At 41.0% G+C, this 25,669-nt stretch overlaps 1 protein-coding gene across 1 annotated transcript; it reads left to right on the forward strand.

Annotated features, from left to right (window-relative positions):
• Window positions 1-6,640: 6,640 nt before the first annotated feature.
• Window positions 6,641-12,646, forward strand: LOC125602285 (the record flags this gene model as incomplete). The annotated part of the gene is made up of 3 exons (XM_048773994.1): window positions 6,641-7,374; window positions 11,594-11,733; window positions 12,319-12,646. Coding segments are annotated over exons 1-3 (1,202 nt in total), but the record flags the coding sequence as incomplete, so codon positions are not given.
• Between the last annotated feature and the right edge of the window lie 13,023 nt (window positions 12,647-25,669).

Below are 25,669 nucleotides of genomic sequence, written 5' to 3' on the forward strand. Positions count from 1 at the left end.
AAGTATACACTTGATCTTTTGAAAGATGCAGGTGCTTATGGAGGCAAGACAGCAAGGATGCCTATGGAGGATGGCTACAAAGTACCAAGAGAGGGGGAGATTGAAGACAGCAAGCCATTTCATGATCCTAAACTCTATAGAAAACTTGTTGGCAAATTGATTTACCTTACCATCACAAGACCTGACATATGTTTTGCTGTGAATCAGGTGAGTCAACATATGCAGCTTCCCAAGGAACATCATTGGCACATGGTGGAGAGGCTGCTGATGTATCTGAATGGCTCGCCAGATCAAGGAGTCTGGATGGGGTGCAATGGAAGCACTGAAGTGGTGGGCTATTGTGATGCTGATTGGGCAGGAGATAGAGCTGACAGGAGATCAACAACCGGCTATTGCACATTCATTGGAGGCAACTTGGTTACATGGAAGAGTAAGAAGCAGAAGGTGGTCTCTTGCTCAAGTGCAGAAGCTGAGTATAGAGCTATGCTGAAGCTTACCAACGAGCTGGTGTGGATCAAAGGCATCTTGAAGCATTTGGAGATTGATCAAGCCGCGCCTATGACAATGCATTGTGATAACCAAGCAGCTATCCACATTGCCTCCAACTCGGTGTTTCATGAGAGAACCAAGCACATTGAAGTTGATTGTCACAAAGTGAGGCAGATGATCATCCTAGGAGTCATCCTGCCATGCTACACTCGGAGTGAAGATCAGTTGGCTGATGTGTTCACTAAGGCTGCAAGACAAAAGACTATGGAGTCCATTCACATTAGATTGGGACTCATAGATCTTGGGAAGAGAAGGAGTTGATCCCCTAAGTCATGAGGTCTTTACTCTTTTTCCCTCATCAAAGTTTTGTCCCAATGGGTTTTCTTTGGTGAGGTTTTTAATGAGGAAGATCTCATGGCTGTCCAAGCTTAGACTATCACAAAGCTAAGCTTGAGGGGGAGTGTTGAGATGTGTTGAGGTATATGTGAAGGCATTGAGGAGTTAAGGACATGAGAAAGCTAAGGAGTGAAAGGAAAGGGAGTGAAGAGTGAGCTAAGGCATGGTACGGACGGGCCATCCGTACACTGACCGTACCAAGGTAAAACTAGGATGGTAACTTCACCGAGTAACTCGTATGGACCGAGGTGAAGTTACACTTGACCAAAAGCTTATCCAGACGTTGGAGTGGATAAGGGAGGCGCGGCTTGACAGCTAGGACAGGCTGGCAAGGGCTGGAAAGGAAGAGCATCTTGGACTTGGATCAGGAAGATGCCCGAACGTGTGAGGACAGTCATTGGCCGGTTCAAACAAAAGCAAAGGCTCCTCCCTTGACCTCACATGCTTATCTACTCTTGTGTTTCGAAAACCCTAATGTCTAGAACAATATAAATATGTAACCTCACTCATTAATAAAGCCAGACAGTTCTGAGTCTCTCTCTAATCTCTTAAGGCACCATGATTCTCTCTTAGACACTAAACAGCTCTCAAGTCTCTTAATCTTTCACAATCTCTTTCTAATCTCTACTTAAACTCTCACTTATACTCTAGTTACTCTAAGGATCTCTAAATCTCATAGAGAACGTGTATAGAGATTCAGGATGAGAGACTAGAGAGACTAAGAGAAAGTGTTTCAGATTAGAGAAGGAGAAGGGAAACCCCCTTACTCACTTAAAGATTACAAAATGATCATAAGAGGCTTATATATGCTCTTTACATTCCATAAACTTAAAATCTACATCTAATGGCTCATAAAAGACTAGAAGGATGGAGGGACGAGATGGAGAGTTGATCTGGTCATTATAGCCTCATCTGATTGGTTAAACTCTCTTTGGTGTCTGGTTGGTTAATTCAAATCTGGTCAAAGGGAAGGCTGGCTCCTTATTGGCTGGCTAAAGGCTCCCATGAACCTGCCCTTGTATCTGTTCAGATACAAGGTCACTATAGCTTCTTCTTTACAGCTCACACAGCTCATAGACAGCCTGTCTTGGCGCCAGCTTCTTCTTTTGTCTTCTTCTCTTAAGAGCCTCTTTTGTCTTCTTCTCTTAAAAGCTATCCTTTGCCCTATTTTTGCACCAACTCCAAATAGGCTCAGATGGTCGAGTCTTGAACTTCCGGATCGGTCAGGTCCGTACGTTCCGTACGGCCTCGCCCTAAGTTTGCACACTCGACCATTCTCCTCAACTATATGCTTCTAAGTCCCTCCTAGACTTGGCCCTATCTTTGCACAACCATCAGATCACTTATGGATACCAAGGGACACTCCTGAAGGTCTTGCCCTATCTTTGTACCATCGGCCACCTTCTCCCAAACTCTTCCAACACCTTCTATCTTCTCTTCAGTTCAACACCTAATGGGTCAAATGAGAGTGGTGCTCAATCAAGTGAAGATGGGCAAGAGCCACAAGAAGAACAAGTTCAGGAGCTAAGCAGGAGCACAAGGGTGAAGAGAGATGCTTCCAACTGGGTAAACACGAGAGTGTACTACAATGCCCAGGCTGTGGAGCATCCTTCTCAAGCTATGTGTTCCTTTGCAGAGTTTCCGGACGAGCATACAGCCTTCACAGTAAGCTTGGATGAGAGCTATATTCCAAGGACATATGAAGAAGCTATGGCTTTAAAGGAGTGGAGAGATTCAGTTGCTGATGAGTCCGGAGCCATGATTAAGAATGAAACGTGGTATGAGAGTGAACTGACTAAAGGGAAGAAGGCAGTGACTAGTAAATGGGTGTTCACAATCAAGTTTCATCCTGATGGGAGAATAGAGAGGCGCAAATCTAGGTTGGTGGCAAGAGGATTTACTCAGACATATGGTGAGGACTATGTTGAGACCTTTGCTCCTGTGGCTAAACTTCATACTATCAGGATTGTATTATCTTTAGCTGTGAATCTTGAGTGGGATTTGTGGCAAATGGATGTGAAGAATGCATTCCTTCAAGGAGAGTTGGAAGATGAAGTATACATGCATCCACCACCAGGTCTTGAACATCTAGTAAAGAAGGGTAATGTGCTGAGGTTGAGGAAAGCTATCTATGGTCTCAAGCAGTCTCCAAGGGCGTGGTACAGCAAGTTGAGTACTACACTGAATGGGAGAGGGTTCAGAAAGTCAGAATTGGATCACACTCTCTTTACCCTAACCACCTCATCTAGTATTGTGGTGTTGCTTGTGTATGTGGATGATATCATCATCACAGGCAGTGATAAGGAAGGCATCAAGGCTACAAAGGAGTATCTCAAGGCAAGCTTTGAGATTAAAGACTTGGGGGAAATGAAGTATTTTCTTGGGATTAAGATATGCAGATCAAAGGAAGGATTGTTTATGTCCCAAAGGAAGTATGTGATTGATCTCTTGAAGGGAGCAGATGCCTATGGAGGAAAGACAGCCAAGATGCCAATGGAGGATGGTTACAAGGTTCCACGTGAGGGGGAGATTGAGGATAGCAAGCCGTTCCATGATCCTAAGCTATATAGGAAGCTGGTGGGGAAGTTGATTTATCTTACCATTACTAGACCTGATGTGTGTTTTGCGGTGAATCAAGTCAGTCAACACATGCAAGTTCCTAAGGAGCACCATTGGCGGATGGTGGAAAGGATCTTGATGTATCTGAATGGAACTACTGGTCTTGGAGTATGGATGGGATGTAACAAGAGTACTGAGGTTGTAGGCTACTGTGATGCAGATTGGGCTGGAGACCGAGCAGACAGAAGATCAACCACAGGCTATTGTACATTCATTGGTGGTAACTTGGTCACTTGGAAGAGTAAGAAGCAGAAGGTAGTGTCTTGCTCCAGTGCTGAGGCCGAGTATAGAGCAATGCTGAAGCTTACAAATGAGTTAGTGTGGATAAAAGGGATTTTGAAGCATCTGGAGATTATTCAAGCAACGCCAATGACAATGCATTGTGATAATCAAGCAGCTATCCACATTGCATCTAATTCTGTGTTCCATGAGAGAAGAAAGCACATTGAGGTTGATTGTCACAAGGTGAGGCAGATGATGATTCTTGGGGTGATTCTACCTTGTTATACTCGGAGTGAGGATCAGTTAGCAGATGTGTTCACAAAGGCAGCAAGGCAAAAGACAATGGAGTCCATACACATCAGGTTAGGACTCATTGATCTCTCGCCTAAGGACTAGTCTATACACTCTCCTGATCATGTGATCTCTACTCTTTCCTCATTAAGGTTTTGTCCCAATGGGTTTTCCTTAATGAGGTTTTAATGAGGGAGATCTCATGGTTCTTCCAAGCTTGACTTGTTCCACATGGTCAAGCTTGAGGGGGAGTGTTGAGATGAGAGAATAAAGTGTTGAGATGAAGTGATGAAGAGTTGATACATGGATAGAGGAAGAGAGTTGGAGCAGACAGTAACTTTGGTGATTTACCACAGTAACTTAATTGTTACTGTGGTAACTAAGTTAAAAGGCTTTGGAAGTTACCTTGCATCCATTTGGAGAGTGAAACACGCCAGGAGGAGTCTGGATAAGCAAGGAGGATTTTGGATAAGGTCTGGTCAATGCTAGAGAGCTTTAGACAGGCTGACACTAGCTGGAAAGTTAAAGCAAGATACCCAAGCATGTGAGGAACCTTATTGGCTAGTTTAAATCAAGCATCTTTGACTACACATGCTTCTTATCCTAGCTAGACTGAACCTGGACGTTTTTGTGTATCTCTTATCTATATATGTTGTAAACTCTCTCATTAATCAATCTAATGGAGTTTTGAGTCTCTCTCTCTCTTGTTCTTAATCTCCAATCTCTTTAATTCTCAGATTAAACTTAATCACTCTTTAAATCACAAAATCTAATAAGAACCTTCATTTGGATACATAAAGTAGTGGAGAATCACCAGGAAGTTGAATAAATCTCATAGGAGTTAGGATGAAGAAGTTATCCTACTTTCAAATAAGGTGATCCCAGTTTCCCTGTTTGAGAATATGACAACTTCTTCATCATTCTAATCAAACCAGGATGAATCGCGATGTACAAAGCTTGATTTAGATACATAGAGTAGTGGAGAATCACCAGGAAGTTGAATAAATCTCATAGGAGTTAGGATGAAGAAGTTATCCCACTTTCAAATAAGGTGAACCCAGTTTTCCTGTTTGGGAATATGACAACTTCTTCGTCATTCTAATCAAACCAGGATGAATCGTGATGTAAGAACCTTCATTTGGATACAAAAAGTAGTGGAGAATCACCAGGAAGTTGAATAAATCTCAAAGGAGTTAGGGTGAAGAAGTTATCCCACTTTCAAATAAGGTGATCCCAGTTTTCCTGTTTGGGAATATGACAACTTCTTCGTCATTCTAATCAAACCAGGATGGATCTTGATATAACAACCTTCATTTGGATACATAAAGTTGTGTAGATTCACCAGGAAGTTGAATAAATCTCATAGGAGTTAGGATGAAGAAGTTATCCCACTTTTAAATAAGGTGATCCCAGTTTCCCTGTTTGGGAATATTACAACTTATTCGTCATTCTAATCAAACCAAGATGAATCGCGATGTAAGAACCTTCATTTGGATACATAAAGTAGTGTAGAATCACCAGGAAGTTGAATAAATTGTTGAACTGAAGAGAAGATTGAGCTTGTACAATAATAGGGCAAGCTCTAGAAGATGTCCAGAAGAGTTCAATCAAGCTTCAGAGGTGTTCTGAAGTAGTTATCTTGTGAAGTTAAGTCTAGGAAAGACTTAGACTGATCATGTGAAGGCTGTGAAGGAGTTAGAGAGAAGATGGAAGTGTGGTGCAAAGCTAGGGCGTTCAGAACGGCCATGTACGGCCTAGGGCAAGCCATGAAGATGTCTGGGCAATCAAGAGGGAAGATAGGGCAATGTACAAAGATAGGGCAAGTGGTACGGACAGGAGGTCCGTACCAATGACCGTACAGCCCACTCCTCTCGCCCAAGTCATCCGGTTAAGCCCAAATCAAGATGTGCAATGTGAGGGCGGTTTACTTTGATCCAATCCTTTCCTTATGTCCGTTGGGGAGTCTTGGAGGCAAAGGAAGAATCAAATGGATAAGGTGAGCTGTTGGAATGAGCTGGAAAGGTAAAGGTGCTTTACCTTTACAGCCTTGACTCATCTGATCCATCCAATTCAAATGAAGCAATCTGAGCCCTCCATTCAGTCCAACCACGACCAGCTAGCACCAGAACATCAAAGACCAGCTTCCTCTCATCCTAACCATCCATTTATCTTTAATTTACAGCCTTAGGATCTAGGTTTATGATCTGAGTTGTGTAAAGGCATAAATAAGCCTCTTAGGATCATTTGTAACCCTTAAGCAGAGAGAGTCTCTCTTCTTCATAAACTTGTTCTTGGATCTTATTCTCTGGTTACTAAGTCTCTCTAATCTCCCATACACGTTCCTAATCTCTTAGTCTCTCCCATACTCTCTCTGATTCTCTTAAACTCATTTCTATTCTTCATACTTCATCATACACAAATCTCTCATCTGTTCTTACATCACTCAAGCACTTGTATTCTGAAAATCTCACATGGTATCAGAGCCAGGTTGCTCAGACTCCTGGTAGAAGCTTCCGCAACAAACACAAGCTCCAGCCCACGCCAGTTCAGCTCAGTTCACTCAGCTCCCAAGCGCCAGCCTTTGAAGAAGTTCCTTGACAGTTTTGCTCTTTCCAGCCTCAAGATGGAGTCCAAAAGAGCCATTGTCATCCCAGTCACTCTCAAAGGCCCCAACTACCTTCTCTGGTCACGCCTAGCCAAGACAGCCATAGGAGGAAAGGGTTTATGGAGCCATTGCATCTCAGATGCTCCAAACCACTCCAAAGCTGTCGCCACACAAGCTGAAGGTGAAGCAAGTTCCAAACCGGTCTCTGAAGACAGATGGCTACAAGAAGACCTCACTGTCCTCTCCATACTCCAAAGCTCCTTGGATCCATCCATTCTTGAAGCCTACTCCTACTGTGAGAGTGCTAAAGAGCTTTGGAGTACACTTAAGAAGATCTATGGGAACCTGTCCAACCTCAGCCGAGTCTTTGAGATCAAGAAGGCCATCAACAACATGTCCCAAGAAGAAGAGGAGTTCACTACTCATCTAGGAAAGTTCAGAGCCCTTTGGTCTGAGCTAGAGATGCTTAGACCTCAATCATTTGAGCCGGATGTGTTGAATGAAAGAAGGGAGCAAGATAAAGTGTTTGGGCTGCTCCTAACTCTCAGTCCCACCTTCAGCGGCCTCATCAAACACCTATTGAGGTCTGAGAAGCTACCTACCCTTGAAGAGGTGTGTGCTCAAGTCCAAAAGGAGGAGGGCTCACACGGATTGTTTGGAGCAAAGGAACCACTTACCTTTGCCTCACACGCTGAAGGAAGCTCTCAGCCCATGAAACCGGTGTACAAGAAGGGGGATAGAAGAGGCCTGAGGTGTGAGCATTGCAAGAGGGATGGACACACCAAGGAGAGGTGTTGGATACTGAATCCAAGCCTCAAACCTGCCAAGTTCAAGTGAGCCGTGTCCATGGAGGTTCAAGAGATCAGCTCGGATCTCTTGGTTGTAAGCAAACCTCCTAACCCTTAATAAGAGCTTGTGTCTTTATTTATTGTGCTGTGAGTGGTGTCTAGAGTCCCAGAATCTCATGTTTTGGTTATTGCATTGTCTTGTGTGTTGCCATAGCTTGAATCATCATGAATGTGTTGTAGAATTGAGTAGAATGTCTCTACTGCTTGCATCATGTTTGAAAAGCTGTTTTGCATACATAAGCATGTCTCATACTGTCTAAGTTCAATCCTAATGTGATCTGATGCTAATGCCTATGTTTAATCCATCAATGAAAGTCCTGCATCAATTAGAAATTGTCTAAGTTGCTTGCATCATTGGTCTTGATTGAAACTGTTGTGCATAGCTTTAATAAAACTCATGGATTGAACCTGTTGCATTCATATAGCTAATGCTTTAAGATTGTGCATTCATGTAGTGATGCATTTAAAAATGAACCTAAATTGCAAATGTACTGATGTAAGCTTGCATTGCATTTAGAGAACTTAAAAAAAAAAAAAGGGAACCTAGAATGTCAATGTATTGTTTAGAGCTTGCATTGTCATTTTAGAGATTGAAATCTGCTTGTTCTTGCCTTGATTGTGCTTGTTTCAAGTATTATAAATTGCTGTGGCATTGGTGATCAAACAGGATGGATGATCTTAGTTTGATCCCAATGGGATGATCTGATCTTGCATTGAGTTGTGGTGGTGTTAGGTACACAAGGAGTGATACATGTAACTCGCCAACAGCCAAGAATGTAGAGACAAAGGTCTAGTGCCATTGCATATCATCACTAGGACATGTTAGTCCATAATCTACAGGAAGTGTAGTGTGATTGATTATGCAATGAGAGATGGCCATTGCATAATACCATTGGAAATATCCAGTCCAAAGTCTACAGGAAGTGTAGCATGGGTCATTATGCAATGAGAAGTGTGTCTTGTGAGGCTCTCTATGGTGATTCAAACACCCTAGTTCCTGGTTAAGGAAGAGAGTAAACTCACAAGAAGAAAGCTATCATGAAAGACTGATAGTTATAAGACCATGGGGATGCATATGATCATCACAAGCTTAGCTCCTTCTAGTCTCGGTTCTAAGCTTGAGGGGGAGTCTTAATGCATATGATCCATGGTCAGTAACAAGTCTTTGCAAAGGCTCCTACAAAGGATCATCAGCCGGAGCTATTCTAGGCAGTCTAAGGAAGAAAGTGAACTCATCAAAGCGGCTTCTATGGTGAAGTGATTGATGAGAAGCTGATGAATCCATTCTGCCTTTCCAAGAAGTTGATGATGCCATGGAGATGGTGCAATGGCCGAGTGGGAACTCACCAAAACAAAAGGGAAGTGTCCCTAAACTCAATTCAATTCAATACATTCATCATTTCAAATCAAAGTCTAGAAATGATACTTAAAATGTTTGAATGGATTGTGTGATGTTTCTTGATAAGTACTGATGCACCTTTGGGATAATGTATCAGGTACCATTGCTTGAGCCTCACTAAAGATGTTCCTGGTCATTTCCTAGCTTCTCTAAGGTGGCTGTGAAGTCTGTTGAGAGGGGGAGATCCAAACCAGTTCTATGAAGAGGGCAAGCATAGTTTGAAGTCTTGCTCAGCCTCACTGATGTTTAAAGATGATCCGGTCGCATCCTTGCCTTTCTAAGAAGGCTATGAAGCTTGTTGAGAGGGGGAGCCCCAAACCGGTTCCATGAAGAGGTGAAGCTGAGGTGTGAAGTGTGCGCAAAGCTGTGAAGTGTTGCTGCACCTATTAGGCCGTGATCCAGAGCTTCTTGTGTCCAACCACACTGGTTCTAAGGCACAAGAGCTCACTGGCCAATCCCTAGGCTTTGGAGAGCTCTACTCTTTTTCCCTTGCAAGGTTTTGTCCCAATGGGTTTTCCTTGTAAGGTTTTTAATGAGGGAGACTCTTCAGAGTTCCAAGCTTGGCTTAGGATCTCCTAAAGTCAAGCTTGAGGGGGAGTGTTGAACTGAAGAGAAGATAGAGCTTGTACAATAATAGGGCAAGCTCTAGAAGATGTCCAGAAGAGTTCAATCAAGCTTCAGAGGTGTTCTGAAGTAGTTATCTTGTGAAGTTAAGTCTAGGAAAGACTTAGACTGATCATGTGAAGGCTGTGAAGGAGTTAGAGAGAAGATGGAAGTGTGGTGCAAAGCTAGGGCGTTCAGTACGGCCATGTACGGCCTAGGGCAAGCCATGAAGATGTCTGGGCAATCAAGAGGGAAGATAGGGCAATGTACAAAGATAGGGCAAGTGGTACGGACAGGAGGTCCGTACCAATGACCGTACAGCCCACTCCTCTCGCCCAAGTCATCCGGTTAAGCCCAAATCAAGATGTGCAATGTGAGGGCGGTTTACTTTGATCCAATCCTTTCCTTATGTCCGTTGGGGAGTCTTGGAGGCAAAGGAAGAATCAAATGGATAAGGTGAGCTGTTGGAATGAGCTGGAAAGGTAAAGGTGCTTTACCTTTACAGCCTTGACTCATCTGATCCATCCAATTCAAATGAAGCAATCTGAGCCCTCCATTCAGTCCAACCACGACCAGCTAGCACCAGAACATCAAAGACCAGCTTCCTCTCATCCTAACCATCCATTTATCTTTAATTTACAGCCTTAGGATCTAGGTTTATGATCTGAGTTGTGTAAAGGCATAAATAAGCCTCTTAGGATCATTTGTAACCCTTAAGCAGAGAGAGTCTCTCTTCTTCATAAACTTGTTCTTGGATCTTATTCTCTGGTTACTAAGTCTCTCTAATCTCCCATACACGTTCCTAATCTCTTAGTCTCTCCCATACTCTCTCTGATTCTCTTAAACTCATTTCTATTCTTCATACTTCATCATACACAAATCTCTCATCTGTTCTTACATCACTCAAGCACTTGTATTCTGAAAATCTCACATAAATCTTATAGGAGTTAGGATGAAGAAGTTATCCCACTTTCAAATAAGGTGATCCCAGTTTCCTTGTTTGGGAATATGACAATTTCTTCGTCATTCTAATTAAATCAGGATGAATCGCGATGTAAGAACCTTCATTTGGATACATAAAGTAGTGGAGAATCACCAGGAAGTTGAATAAATCTCATAGGAGTTAGGATGAAGAAGTTATCCAACTTTCAAATAAGGTGATCCCAGTTTCCCTGTTTGGGAATATGACAACTTCTTCGACATTCTAATCAAACCAGGATGAATCGTGATGTACAAAGCTTGATTCGGATACATAAAGTAGTGGAGAATCACCAGGAAGTTGAATAAATCTCATAGGAGTTAGGATGAAGAAGTTATCCCACTTTCAAATAAGGTGATCCCAGTTTCCATGTTTGGGAATATGACAATTTCTTCGACATTCTAATCAAACCAGGATGAATCGCGATGTACAAAGCTTGATTTAGATACATAGAGTAGTGGAGAATCACCAAGAAGTTGAATAAATCTCATAGGAGTTAGGATGAAGAAGTTGTTGAGATGAGGAGATGAAGAGTTGATACATGGATAGAGGAAGGAATTTGGAGCAGGCAGTAACTTTGGTGATTTACCACAGTAACTTTATTGTTACTGTGGTAACTGAGTTATAAGACTTGGGAAGTTACCTTGCACCTATTTGGAGAGTGAAACACGCCAGGGGGAGTATGGATAAGCAAGGAGGAGTTTGGATAAGGTCTGGTCAAGGGAAGAAAGCTTTAGACAGGCTGGCACAGCTGGAAAGCTAAAGCAAGATACCCAAGCATGTTAGGAACCTTATTGGCTAGTTTGAATAAGGCATCTTTGACTACACATGCTTCTTATCCTAGCTAGACTGAACCTGGACGTTTTTATGTATCCCTACTCTATATATGTTGTAAACTCTCTCATTAATCAATCTAATGGAGTTTTGAGTATTCTCTCTTGTTCTTTATTCTCTTAGTCTCTCTTAAATCTCCAAATCTACACTAATCATCTCTTGATATTTATTCATCACTCTACATACACAAAAGTGTATATGGTATCAGAGCCAGGTTGGCAAGGAAGGGAGTGGTGATTTGCGAGAATCTGTTGTGTGTTCTTGGTGTTCTTGAGCTGTTCTTGAGCTGTTCTTGAGCTGTTCTTCAGTTTCTGGGTATTTGGGAGGTTGTCTGGTCGATTCAAGCAACCTCAACAGGAGATGAAGCACAGGTTTAGTAAATCTTTGGGGCGTGAAGAAGAAATGGATGGAGTGTGTTCAAGATGGATAAAGGGAGCTTTGGAAAGCTGTGGGTTATGGAGCAGTCATGGAAAGGGGAAACCTTTCATGGAAATGGCTACTGAAGAAGGTCAGACAAGAGGTCTGAATCTGGGAAATGAAGTTGTTCAAGGAGACACTACAAAGAGTGAGATTGAAGCAACTTTAGGCAAGTCCAAGCCTGTAAGAGTCGTTGAGGACAAAGGGATGATCCGCGGCTTGAGACAAGGAAGGGATGAGTGTTATCAGCTTGTGGGAAGGCTGAGAGAAGTATGGTCAGAGTTAGATGTGGTGAAGGCACACACATCAAATCCGAGATGTGGTCAAGAAAGGAGGAAGCAAGATGTGATCTTTGGCTTCCTTATGGAAGAGGTATGTGAGCTTGTTAAACACACTTGTGATGTGTGGGAGATGAACAGGAAACCAGAAAGATGGAAGGGAGGTACAAGCTGTAAGAAGGGAAGGTTGAGAAAACTTTCTAAGGAGTGGTTAATGAAGAGAAGGGCATGGAGAAAGGGTAGCGAGTCTGAGCACTTAAGTGACAGGATGAGTGTGATCTTGAAGAGAATCAAGGATATACTTCAGCAGATGGTTATAGGAGAGTGTTCATACTCAGCTTACTTGGGAGAATCAGTAGAAGATGGTGTAAGTACAAGGAGGCAGGAGACCAAAGGAGGAGAGGATCCAATCACAAAGAAAGAATGGGATGAGTTTGTTAAGTGTGTGTATGAACTGGTTGCAAGAAAGAAGCAAGGTGCTCTAGCTGCAAGTGAGAAGCAAAGCGATTCCTACACAGCCTCTAAACCTATCATAATTGATTCTGGAGCAACACATCATATGATCAGTGATAGGAGTCTGATAAGTGATGTCAGGGCTGCAACAGGGTGTGTTACCATAGCTAATGGCGCTCAGATCCCAGTAGAAGGAATGGGAAACCTCAAGCTGTTTGAGAAGAGCTCAACCGCCTTATATCTGCCTCAGTTCACTTCAAATCTGATATCTGTTAAGAAAGCTACAATTGATCTGGATTGTCAAGTAGTATTCAGGCCAAATGAAGTTGAGTTTCAAGATTTGAAGACTGGAAGAGTTATTGGCAGAGGGGACAGCAAGCATCACTTATATCATCTCCAAACAGCTAAGACTCTTAATCCCATTAACTCTATGTGCCTGAGTAGTGCTGCTGATAGGTGTGATAGTATGACTTGGCATGCTAGATTAGGACATCCTCATGCTCGTGCAATTGAGTTAATCATGCCTAATATGTCATTTAATCACTTGGAGTGTGAAGCATGCATATTAGGAAAGCATTGTAGGACTGTCTTTCCAGCATCAGAGACTATATATGAGCATTGCTTTGATCTAGTTCACTCAGATGTGTGGACATCTCCGTGTGAGTCTAGGGATAGCCAGAAGTACTTTGTAACTTTTATTGATGAGAAATCAAAGTATACATGGGTCACTTTGATTCCCTCTAAAGATAGAGTCCTAGAAGCCTTTATGAACTTCCAAGCATATGTAACTAATCAATACAATGCTACTGTGAAGGTGCTAAGATCTGATAATGGAGGAGAATACACTAGCAATGCTTTCAAGAGTTATCTAGCAAAGCATGGGATTGTGCAGCAGACAAGCTGTCCTTACACACCACAGCAGAATGGGGTGGCTGAGAGAAAGAATAGGCACTTGATGGAGGTAGCAAGGTCAATGATGTTTCATGCAAATGTTCCAAAGAGGTTTTGGGGGGATGCTGTTCAGACTGCATGCTATCTCATCAACAGAGTTCCGACCAAGATCCTAAAGAATCTGTCTCCCTTTGAGGTATTGAACAAGACTAAACCACACCTTGATCATTTGAGAGTCTTTGGGTGTTTATGTTATGTGATGGTTCCCGGAGAGAGGAGGAACAAGCTAGAAGCAAAGAGTACTAAAGCTATGTTCATTGGGTACTCAATCACTCAGAAAGGGTACAAATGTTATGATCCAATAACCAGGAGGGTTTTGGTATCCAGAGAAGTGAAGTTTGTGGAGTCTAAAGGATATTATGAGGAGAAGAAATGGGAAGACCTAGAGGATCTGTCCCGAGCTCCAACAGAGAAGGCAACAACACTGAGAGTGTTGTTGGAGAGGCTAGGGATAGGATTATCCCAAGATCAGAAACCAGGAAGGAGAGAACCTTCTAACCAAGCTGGAGAAGCTGGAGAAACAACCCCTCTTGATCATGAGAGGGGGAATGGATCTGAATCAGAGGAGCAGGAGCAAAACCAAGAGGATTCAGGACAGCATGATCATGAGGAGACACATGAAGTAGAGAATGTTGTTCAGTCTACTGGTACAGAGGAGAGTGAGGATCAGTCAGATGGAAATGAGCAGGGAGAACCTACTGGCTTAGGAGAAGAAACACAAGATAATATTCAGGCTGAAGAACACGTTGAGACCCTGCGGAGGAGCACAAGGATAAAGAGGGATCCTTCCAACTGGGTAAACACGAGAGTGTACTACAATGCCCAGGCTGTGGAGCATCCTTCTCAAGCTGTGTGTTCCTTTGCTGAGTTTCCAGAGGAGCATCATGCCTTTATGATTAGTCTGGATGAGAGTTATGTACCAAGGACTTATGAAGAAGCTATGTTAGACAAGGAATGGAAAGAATCAGTGGGAGCTGAAGCAGGTGCTATGATCAAAAATGATACATGGTATGAGAGTGAGCTGCCTAAGGGAAAGAGGGCTGTATCTAGTAGATGGATCTTCACAATCAAGTATCTAGCAAATGGACAGATTGATAGGAAGAAGACCAGATTGGTTGCAAGAGGATTTACACAGACCTATGGAGAGGATTACATTGATACCTTTGCACCAGTAGCTAAGCTACATACAGTTCGGATTGTGTTGTCCATTGCAACAAACTTGGAGTGGGATTTGTGGCAGATGGATGTGAAGAATGCTTTCTTACAAGGTGAGCTAGAAGATGAGGTATACATGCTTCCTCCTCCTGGTCTTGAGCATCTAGTAAAACCAGGAAATGTTTTGAGATTGAAGAAGGCAATCTATGGGCTGAAGCAGTCTCCTAGAGCTTGGTACAGGAAGCTGAGTACAACCCTGAATGGCAGAGGATTCAGGAAGTCTGAACTGGATCATACACTCTTCACTTTGGTTACTCCATCAGGGATCATTGTGATACTGGTATATGTGGATGATTTGATTATCACAGGGAGTGATAAGGCTGGGATTAAAGCCACTAAAGAGTTCCTCAAGTCTGTGTTTGACATCAAAGACTTGGGAGAGATGAAGTATTTCTTGGGGATTGAGATATGCAGATCCAAGGAGGGTTTGTTTATGTCTCAAAGGAAGTATACAATGGATATGCTGAAGGAGACTGATGTACTTGGAGGAAAGGTAGCAAAGACACCTCTTGAGGAGGGGTATAAGGTCTTGCGTGAGGGGGAGGTTGAAGAGAAGCAGTTGTTTGAGGATCCTAAGCTATACAGGAAGATGGTTGGCAAGTTGATCTACTTGACCATCACACGGCCAGATATATGTTTTGCAGTGAACCAAGTGAGTCAGCATATGCAGGCGCCAAAGGTACATCATTGGAAGATGGTTGATAGGATACTGAGGTATTTGAGTGGCACGCCTGGTCAAGGAGTTTGGATGGGTTGCAATGGCAGTACAGAAGTGGTTGGGTATTGTGATGCTGATTGGGCAGGAGATAGAGTGGACAGGAGATCAACTACTGGATATTGTACATTCATTGGAGGGAACTTGGTTACTTGGAAGAGTAAGAAGCAAAAGGTTATCTCTTGTTCAAGTGCTGAAGCTGAGTATAGAGCCATGTTGAAGCTGACAAACGAATTGGTGTGGATCAAGGGGATCTTGAAGCATCTAGAGATTGAGCAGAGTACTCCTATGACTATGCATTGTGATAATCAAGCAGCTATCCACATTGCCTCCAACTCAGTGTTTCATGAGAGAACAAAGCACATAGAGGTGGATTGTCATAAGGTGAGGCAGATGATTATCTTAGGAGTGATTCTGCCATGTTATACAAGGAGTGAAGATCAGCTTGCAGATGTGTTTACCAAGGCAGCGAGATTGAAGACAATGGAGTCCATACTATCCAGGCTTGGACTCATCGATCTTACTCCCAGGAGCTGAGCCCCTTAACCATGGAGTCTCCACTCTTTTTCCCTCATCAAAGTTTTATCCCAATGGGTTTTCTTTGGTGAGGTTTTTAATGAGGGAGGTCTTCATGGTTTCCAAGCTTGACTTGTTCCACATGGTCAAGCTTGAGGGGGAGTGTTGAGATGAGGAGATGAAGAGTTGATACATGGATAGAGGAAGGAATTTGGAGCAGGCAGTAACTTTGGTGATTTACCACAGTAACTTTATTGTTACTGTGGTAACTGAGTTATAAGACTTGGGAAGTTACCTTGCACCTATTTGGAGAGTGAAACACGCCAGGGGGAGTATGGATAAGCAAGGAGGAGTTTGGATAAGGTCTGGTCAAGGGAAGAAAGCTTTAGACAGGCTGGCACAGCTGGAAAGCTAAAGCAAGATACCCAAGCATGTTAGGAACCTTATTGGCTAGTTTGAATAAGGCATCTTTGACTACACATGCTTCTTATCCTAGCTAGACTGAACCTGGACGTTTTTATGTATCCCTACTCTATATATGTTGTAAACTCTCTCATTAATCAATCTAATGGAGTTTTGAGTATTCTCTCTTGTTCTTTATTCTCTTAGTCTCTCTTAAATCTCCAAATCTACACTAATCATCTCTTGATATTTATTCATCACTCTACATACACAAAAGTGTATAGAAGTTATCTCACTTTCAAATAAGGTGATCCCATTTTCCCTGTTTGGGAATATGACAATTTCTTCGTCATTCTAATCAAACCAGGATGAATCGCGATGTAAGAACCTTCATTTGGATACAAAAAGTAGTGGAGAATCACCAGGAAGTTGAATAAATCTAATAGGAGTTAGGATGAAGAAGTTATCCCACTTTCAAATAAGGTGATCCCAGTTTCCCTGTTTGGGAATATGACAACTTCTTCGTCATTCTAATCAAACCAGGATGAATCGCGATGTACAAAGCTTGATTTAGATACAAAGAGTAGTGGAGAATCACCAGGAATTTGAATAAATCTCATAGGAGTTAGGATGAAGAAGTTATCCCACTTTCAAATAAGGTGATCCCAGTTTCTCTGTTTGGGAATATGAAACTTCTTCGTCATTCTAATCAAACCAGATGAATCGCGATGTAAGAACCTTCATTTGGATACATAAAGTAGTGGAGAATCACCAGGAAGTTGAATAAATCTCATAGGAGTTAGGATGAAGAAGTTATCCCACTTTCAAATAAGGTGATCCCAGTTTCCCTGTTTGGGAATATGACAACTTCTTCGTCATTCTAATCAAACCAGGATGAATCGCGATGTACAAAGCTTGATTTGGATACATAAAGTAGTGGAGAATCACCAGGAAGTTGAATAAATCTCATAGGAGTTAGGATGAAGAAGTTATCCCACTTTCAAATAAGGTGATCCCAGTTTCCCTGTTTGGGAATATGACAACTTCTTCGTCATTCTAATCAAACCAGGATGAATCGCGATGTAAGAACCTTCATTTGGATACATAAAGTAGTGGAGAATCACCAGGAAGTTGAATAAATCTCATAGGAGTTAGGATGAAGAAGTTATCCCACTTTCAAATAAGGTGATCCCAGTTTCCCTGTTTGGGAATATGACAACTTCTTCGTCATTCTAATCAAACCAGGATGAATCGCGATGTAAGAACCTTCATTTGGATACATAAAGTAGTGGAGAATCACCAGGAAGTTGAATAAATCTCATAGGAGTTAGGATGAAGAAGTTATCCCACTTTCAAATAAGGTGATCCCAGTTTCCCTGTTTGGGAATATGACAACTTCTTCGTCATTCTAATCAAACCAGGATGAATCGCGATGTACAAAGCTTGATTTGGATACATAAAGTAGTGGAGAATCACCAGGAAGTTGAATAAATCTCATAGGAGTTAGGATGAAGAAGTTATCCCACTTTCAAATAAGGTGATCCCAGTTTCCCTGTTTGGGAATATGACAACTTCTTCGTCATTCTAATCAAACCAGGATGAATCGCGATGTAAGAACCTTCATTTGGATACATAAAGTAGTGGAGAATCACCAGGAAGTTGAATAAATCTCATAGGAGTTAGGATGAAGAAGTTATCCCACTTTCAAATAAGGTGATCCCAGTTTCCCTGTTTGGGAATATGACAACTTCTTCGTCATTCTAATCAAACCAGGATGAATCGCGATGTAAGAACCTTCATTTGGATACATAAAGTAGTGGAGAATCACCAGGAAGTTGAATAAATCTCATAGGAGTTAGGATGAAGAAGTTATCCCACTTTCAAATAAGGTGATCCCAGTTTCCCTGTTTGGGAATATGACAACTTCTTCGTCATTCTAATCAAACCAGGATGAATCGCGATGTAAGAACCTTCATTTGGATACATAAAGTAGTGGAGAATCACCAGGAAGTTGAATAAATCTCATAGGAGTTAGGATGAAGAAGTTATCCCACTTTCAAATAAGGTGATCCCAGTTTCCCTGTTTGGGAATATGACAACTTCTTCGTCATTCTAATCAAACCAGGATGAATCGCGATGTAAGAACCTTCATTTGGATACATAAAGTAGTGGAGAATCACCAGGAAGTTGAATAAATCTCATAGGAGTTAGGATGAAGAAGTTATCCCACTTTCAAATAAGGTGATCCCAGTTTCCCTGTTTGGGAATATGACAACTTCTTCGTCATTCTAATCAAACCAGGATGAATCGCGATGTACAAAGCTTGATTTGGATACAAAAGTAGTGGAGAATCACCAGGAAGTTGAATAAATCTCATAGGAGTTAGGATGAAGAAGTTATCCCACTTTCAAATAAGGTGATCCCAGTTTCCCTGTTTGGGAATATGACAACTTCTTCGTCATTCTAATCAAACCAGGATGAATCGCGATGTAAGAACCTTCATTTGGATACATAAAGTAGTGGAGAATCACCAGGAAGTTGAATAAATCTCATAGGAGTTAGGATGAAGAAGTTATCCCACTTTCAAATAAGGTGATCCCAGTTTCCCTGTTTGGGAATATGACAACTTCTTCGTCATTCTAATCAAACCAGGATGAATCGCGATGTACAAAGCTTGATTTGGATACATAAAGTAGTGGAGAATCACCAGGAAGTTGAATAAATCTCATAGGAGTTAGGATGAAGAAGTTATCCCACTTTCAAATAAGGTGATCCCAGTTTCCCTGTTTGGGAATATGACAACTTCTTCGTCATTCTAATCAAACCAGGATGAATCGCGATGTACAAAGCTTGATTTGGATACATAAAGTAGTGGAGAATCACCAGGAAGTTGAATAAATCTCATAGGAGTTAGGATGAAGAAGTTATCCCACTTTCAAATAAGGTGATCCCAGTTTCCCTGTTTGGGAATATGACAACTTCTTCGTCATTCTAATCAAACCAGGATGAATCGCGATGTAAGAACCTTCATTTGGATACATAAAGTAGTGGAGAATCACCAGGAAGTTGAATAAATCTCATAGGAGTTAGGATGAAGAAGTTATCCCACTTTCAAATAAGGTGATCCCAGTTTCCCTGTTTGGGAATATGACAACTTCTTCGTCATTCTAATCAAACCAGGATGAATCGCGATGTACAAAGCTTGATTTGGATACATAAAGTAGTGGAGAATCACCAGGAAGTTGAATAAATCTCATAGGAGTTAGGATGAAGAAGTTATCCCACTTTCAAATAAGGTGATCCCAGTTTCCCTGTTTGGGAATATGACAACTTCTTCGTCATTCTAATCAAACCAGGATGAATCGCGATGTAAGAACCTTCATTTGGATACATAAAGTAGTGGAGAATCACCAGGAAGTTGAATAAATCTCATAGGAGTTAGGATGAAGAAGTTATCCCACTTTCAAATAAGGTGATCCCAGTTTCCCTGTTTGGGAATATGACAACTTCTTCGTCATTCTAATCAAACCAGGATGAATCGCGATGTAAGAACCTTCATTTGGATACATAAAGTAGTGGAGAATCACCAGGAAGTTGAATAAATCTCATAGGAGTTAGGATGAAGAAGTTATCCCACTTTCAAATAAGGTGATCCCAGTTTCCCTGTTTGGGAATATGACAACTTCTTCGTCATTCTAATCAAACCAGGATGAATCGCGATGTAAGAACCTTCATTTGGATACATAAAGTAGTGGAGAATCACCAGGAAGTTGAATAAATCTCATAGGAGTTAGGATGAAGAAGTTATCCCACTTTCAAATAAGGTGATCCCAGTTTCCCTGTTTGGGAATATGACAACTTCTTCGTCATTCTAATCAAACCAGGATGAATCGCGATGTAAGAACCTTCATTTGGATACATAAAGTAGTGGAGAATCACCAGGAAGTTGAATAAATCTCATAGGAGTTAGGATGAAGAAGTTATCCCACTTTCAAATAAGGTGATCCCAGTTTCCCTGTTTGGGAATATGACAACTTCTTCGTCATTCTAATCAAACCAGGATGAATCGCGATGTACAAAGCTTGATTTGGATACATAAAGTAGTGGAGAATCACCAGGAAGTTGAATAAATCTCATAGGAGTTAGGATGAAGAAGTTATCCCACTTTCAAATAAGGTGATCCCAGTTTCCCTGTTTGGGAATATGACAACTTCTTCGTCATTCTAATCAAACCAGGATGAATCGCGATGTAAGAACCTTCATTTGGATACATAAAGTAGTGGAGAATCACCAGGAAGTTGAATAAATCTCATAGGAGTTAGGATGAAGAAGTTATCCCACTTTCAAATAAGGTGATCCCAGTTTCCCTGTTTGGGAATATGACAACTTCTTCGTCATTCTAATCAAACCAGGATGAATCGCGATGTAAAAGCTTCATTTGGATACATAAAGTAGTGGAGAATCACCAGGAAGTTGAATAAATCTCATAGGAGTTAGGATGAAGAAGTTATCCCACTTTCAAATAAGGTGATCCCAGTTTCCCTGTTTGGGAATATGACAACTTCTTCGTCATTCTAATCAAACCAGGATGAATCGCGATGTAAGAACCTTCATTTGGATACATAAAGTAGTGGAGAATCACCAGGAAGTTGAATAAATCTCATAGGAGTTAGGATGAAGAAGTTATCCCACTTTCAAATAAGGTGATCCCAGTTTCCCTGTTTGGGAATATGACAACTTCTTCGTCATTCTAATCAAACCAGGATGAATCGCGATGTACAAAGCTTGATTTGGATACATAAAGTAGTGGAGAATCACCAGGAAGTTGAATAAATCTCATAGGAGTTAGGATGAAGAAGTTATCCCACTTTCAAATAAGGTGATCCCAGTTTCCCTGTTTGGGAATATGACAACTTCTTCGTCATTCTAATCAAACCAGGATGAATCGCGATGTAAGAACCTTCATTTGGATACATAAAGTAGTGGAGAATCACCAGGAAGTTGAATAAATCTCATAGGAGTTAGGATGAAGAAGTTATCCCACTTTCAAATAAGGTGATCCCAGTTTCCCTGTTTGGGAATATGACAACTTCTTCGTCATTCTAATCAAACCAGGATGAATCGCGATGTAAGAACCTTCATTTGGATACATAAAGTAGTGGAGAATCACCAGGAAGTTGAATAAATCTCATAGGAGTTAGGATGAAGAAGTTATCCCACTTTCAAATAAGGTGATCCCAGTTTCCCTGTTTGGGAATATGACAACTTCTTCGTCATTCTAATCAAACCAGGATGAATCGCGATGTACAAAGCTTGATTTGGATACATAAAGTAGTGGAGAATCACCAGGAAGTTGAATAAATCTCATAGGAGTTAGGATGAAGAAGTTATCCCACTTTCAAATAAGGTGATCCCAGTTTCCCTGTTTGGGAATATGACAACTTCTTCGTCATTCTAATCAAACCAGGATGAATCGCGATGTAAGAACCTTCATTTGGATACATAAAGTAGTGGAGAATCACCAGGAAGTTGAATAAATCTCATAGGAGTTAGGATGAAGAAGTTATCCCACTTTCAAATAAGGTGATCCCAGTTTCCCTGTTTGGGAATATGACAACTTCTTCGTCATTCTAATCAAACCAGGATGAATCGCGATGTAAGAACCTTCATTTGGATACATAAAGTAGTGGAGAATCACCAGGAAGTTGAATAAATCTCATAGGAGTTAGGATGAAGAAGTTATCCCACTTTCAAATAAGGTGATCCCAGTTTCCCTGTTTGGGAATATGACAACTTCTTCGTCATTCTAATCAAACCAGGATGAATCGCGATGTACAAAGCTTGATTTGGATACATAAAGTAGTGGAGAATCACCAGGAAGTTGAATAAATCTCATAGGAGTTAGGATGAAGAAGTTATCCCACTTTCAAATAAGGTGATCCCAGTTTCCCTGTTTGGGAATATGACAACTTCTTCGTCATTCTAATCAAACCAGGATGAATCGCGATGTAAGAACCTTCATTTGGATACATAAAGTAGTGGAGAATCACCAGGAAGTTGAATAAATCTCATAGGAGTTAGGATGAAGAAGTTATCCCACTTTCAAATAAGGTGATCCCAGTTTCCCTGTTTGGGAATATGACAACTTCTTCGTCATTCTAATCAAACCAGGATGAATCGCGATGTACAAAGCTTGATTTGGATACATAAAGTAGTGGAGAATCACCAGGAAGTTGAATAAATCTCATAGGAGTTAGGATGAAGAAGTTATCCCACTTTCAAATAAGGTGATCCCAGTTTCCCTGTTTGGGAATATGACAACTTCTTCGTCATTCTAATCAAACCAGGATGAATCGCGATGTAAGAACCTTCATTTGGATACATAAAGTAGTGGAGAATCACCAGGAAGTTGAATAAATCTCATAGGAGTTAGGATGAAGAAGTTATCCCACTTTCAAATAAGGTGATCCCAGTTTCCCTGTTTGGGAATATGACAACTTCTTCGTCATTCTAATCAAACCAGGATGAATCGCGATGTAAAACCTTCATTTGGATACATAAAGTAGTGGAGAATCACCAGGAAGTTGAATAAATCTCATAGGAGTTAGGATGAAGAAGTTATCCCACTTTCAAATAAGGTGATCCCAGTTTCCCTGTTTGGGAATATGACAACTTCTTCGTCATTCTAATCAAACCAGGATGAATCGCGATGTAAGAACCTTCATTTGGATACATAAAGTAGTGGAGAATCACCAGGAAGTTGAATAAATCTCATAGGAGTTAGGATGAAGAAGTTATCCCACTTTCAAATAAGGTGATCCCAGTTTCCCTGTTTGGGAATATGACAACTTCTTCGTCATTCTAATCAAACCAGGATGAATCGCGATGTACAAAGCTTCATTTGGATACATAAAGTAGTGGAGAATCACCAGGAAGTTGAATAAATCTCATAGGAGTTAGGATGAAGAAGTTATCCCACTTTCAAATAAGGTGATCCCAGTTTCCCTGTTTGGGAATATGACAACTTCTTCGTCATTCTAATCAAACCAGGATGAATCGCGATGTAAGAACCTTCATTTGGATACATAAAGTAGTGGAGAATCACCAGGAAGTTGAATAAATCTCATAGGAGTTAGGATGAAGAAGTTATCCCACTTTCAAATAAGGTGATCCCAGTTTCCCTGTTTGGGAATATGACAACTTCTTCGTCATTCTAATCAAACCAGGATGAATCGCGATGTAAGAACCTTCATTTGGATACATAAAGTAGTGGAGAATCACCAGGAAGTTGAATAAATCTCATAGGAGTTAGGATGAAGAAGTTATCCCACTTTCAAATAAGGTGATCCCAGTTTCCCTGTTTGGGAATATGACAACTTCTTCGTCATTCTAATCAAACCAGGATGAATCGCGATGTAAGAACCTTCATTTGGATACATAAAGTAGTGGAGAATCACCAGGAAGTTGAATAAATCTCATAGGAGTTAGGATGAAGAAGTTATCCCACTTTCAAATAAGGTGATCCCAGTTTCCCTGTTTGGGAATATGACAACTTCTTCGTCATTCTAATCAAACCAGGATGAATCGCGATGTACAAAGCTTGATTTGGATACATAAAGTAGTGGAGAATCACCAGGAAGTTGAATAAATCTCATAGGAGTTAGGATGAAGAAGTTATCCCACTTTCAAATAAGGTGATCCCAGTTTCCCTGTTTGGGAATATGACAACTTCTTCGTCATTCTAATCAAACCAGGATGAATCGCGATGTAAGAACCTTCATTTGGATACATAAAGTAGTGGAGAATCACCAGGAAGTTGAATAAATCTCATAGGAGTTAGGATGAAGAAGTTATCCCACTTTCAAATAAGGTGATCCCAGTTTCCCTGTTTGGGAATATGACAACTTCTTCGTCATTCTAATCAAACCAGGATGAATCGCGATGTAAAAGCTTCATTTGGATACATAAAGTAGTGGAGAATCACCAGGAAGTTGAATAAATCTCATAGGAGTTAGGATGAAGAAGTTATCCCACTTTCAAATAAGGTGATCCCAGTTTCCCTGTTTGGGAATATGACAACTTCTTCGTCATTCTAATCAAACCAGGATGAATCGCGATGTAAGAACCTTCATTTGGATACATAAAGTAGTGGAGAATCACCAGGAAGTTGAATAAATCTCATAGGAGTTAGGATGAAGAAGTTATCCCACTTTCAAATAAGGTGATCCCAGTTTCCCTGTTTGGGAATATGACAACTTCTTCGTCATTCTAATCAAACCAGGATGAATCGCGATGTACAAAGCTTGATTTGGATACATAAAGTAGTGGAGAATCACCAGGAAGTTGAATAAATCTCATAGGAGTTAGGATGAAGAAGTTATCCCACTTTCAAATAAGGTGATCCCAGTTTCCCTGTTTGGGAATATGACAACTTCTTCGTCATTCTAATCAAACCAGGATGAATCGCGATGTAAGAACCTTCATTTGGATACATAAAGTAGTGGAGAATCACCAGGAAGTTGAATAAATCTCATAGGAGTTAGGATGAAGAAGTTATCCCACTTTCAAATAAGGTGATCCCAGTTTCCCTGTTTGGGAATATGACAACTTCTTCGTCATTCTAATCAAACCAGGATGAATCGCGATGTAAGAACCTTCATTTGGATACATAAAGTAGTGGAGAATCACCAGGAAGTTGAATAAATCTCATAGGAGTTAGGATGAAGAAGTTATCCCACTTTCAAATAAGGTGATCCCAGTTTCCCTGTTTGGGAATATGACAACTTCTTCGTCATTCTAATCAAACCAGGATGAATCGCGATGTACAAAGCTTGATTTGGATACATAAAGTAGTGGAGAATCACCAGGAAGTTGAATAAATCTCATAGGAGTTAGGATGAAGAAGTTATCCCACTTTCAAATAAGGTGATCCCAGTTTCCCTGTTTGGGAATATGACAACTTCTTCGTCATTCTAATCAAACCAGGATGAATCGCGATGTAAGAACCTTCATTTGGATACATAAAGTAGTGGAGAATCACCAGGAAGTTGAATAAATCTCATAGGAGTTAGGATGAAGAAGTTATCCCACTTTCAAATAAGGTGATCCCAGTTTCCTGTTTGGGAATATGACAACTTCTTCGTCATTCTAATCAAACCAGGATGAATCGCGATGTAAGAACCTTCATTTGGATACATAAAGTAGTGGAGAATCACCAGGAAGTTGAATAAATCTCATAGGAGTTAGGATGAAGAAGTTATCCCACTTTCAAATAAGGTGATCCCAGTTTCCCTGTTTGGGAATATGACAACTTCTTCGTCATTCTAATCAAACCAGGATGAATCGCGATGTAAAAGCTTCATTTGGATACATAAAGTAGTGGAGAATCACCAGGAAGTTGAATAAATCTCATAGGAGTTAGGATGAAGAAGTTATCC

This window comes from Brassica napus, unplaced genomic scaffold, assembly GCF_020379485.1.
Source record: "Brassica napus cultivar Da-Ae unplaced genomic scaffold, Da-Ae ScsIHWf_2791;HRSCAF=3565, whole genome shotgun sequence".
Lineage (NCBI taxonomy): Eukaryota > Viridiplantae > Streptophyta > Magnoliopsida > Brassicales > Brassicaceae > Brassica > Brassica napus.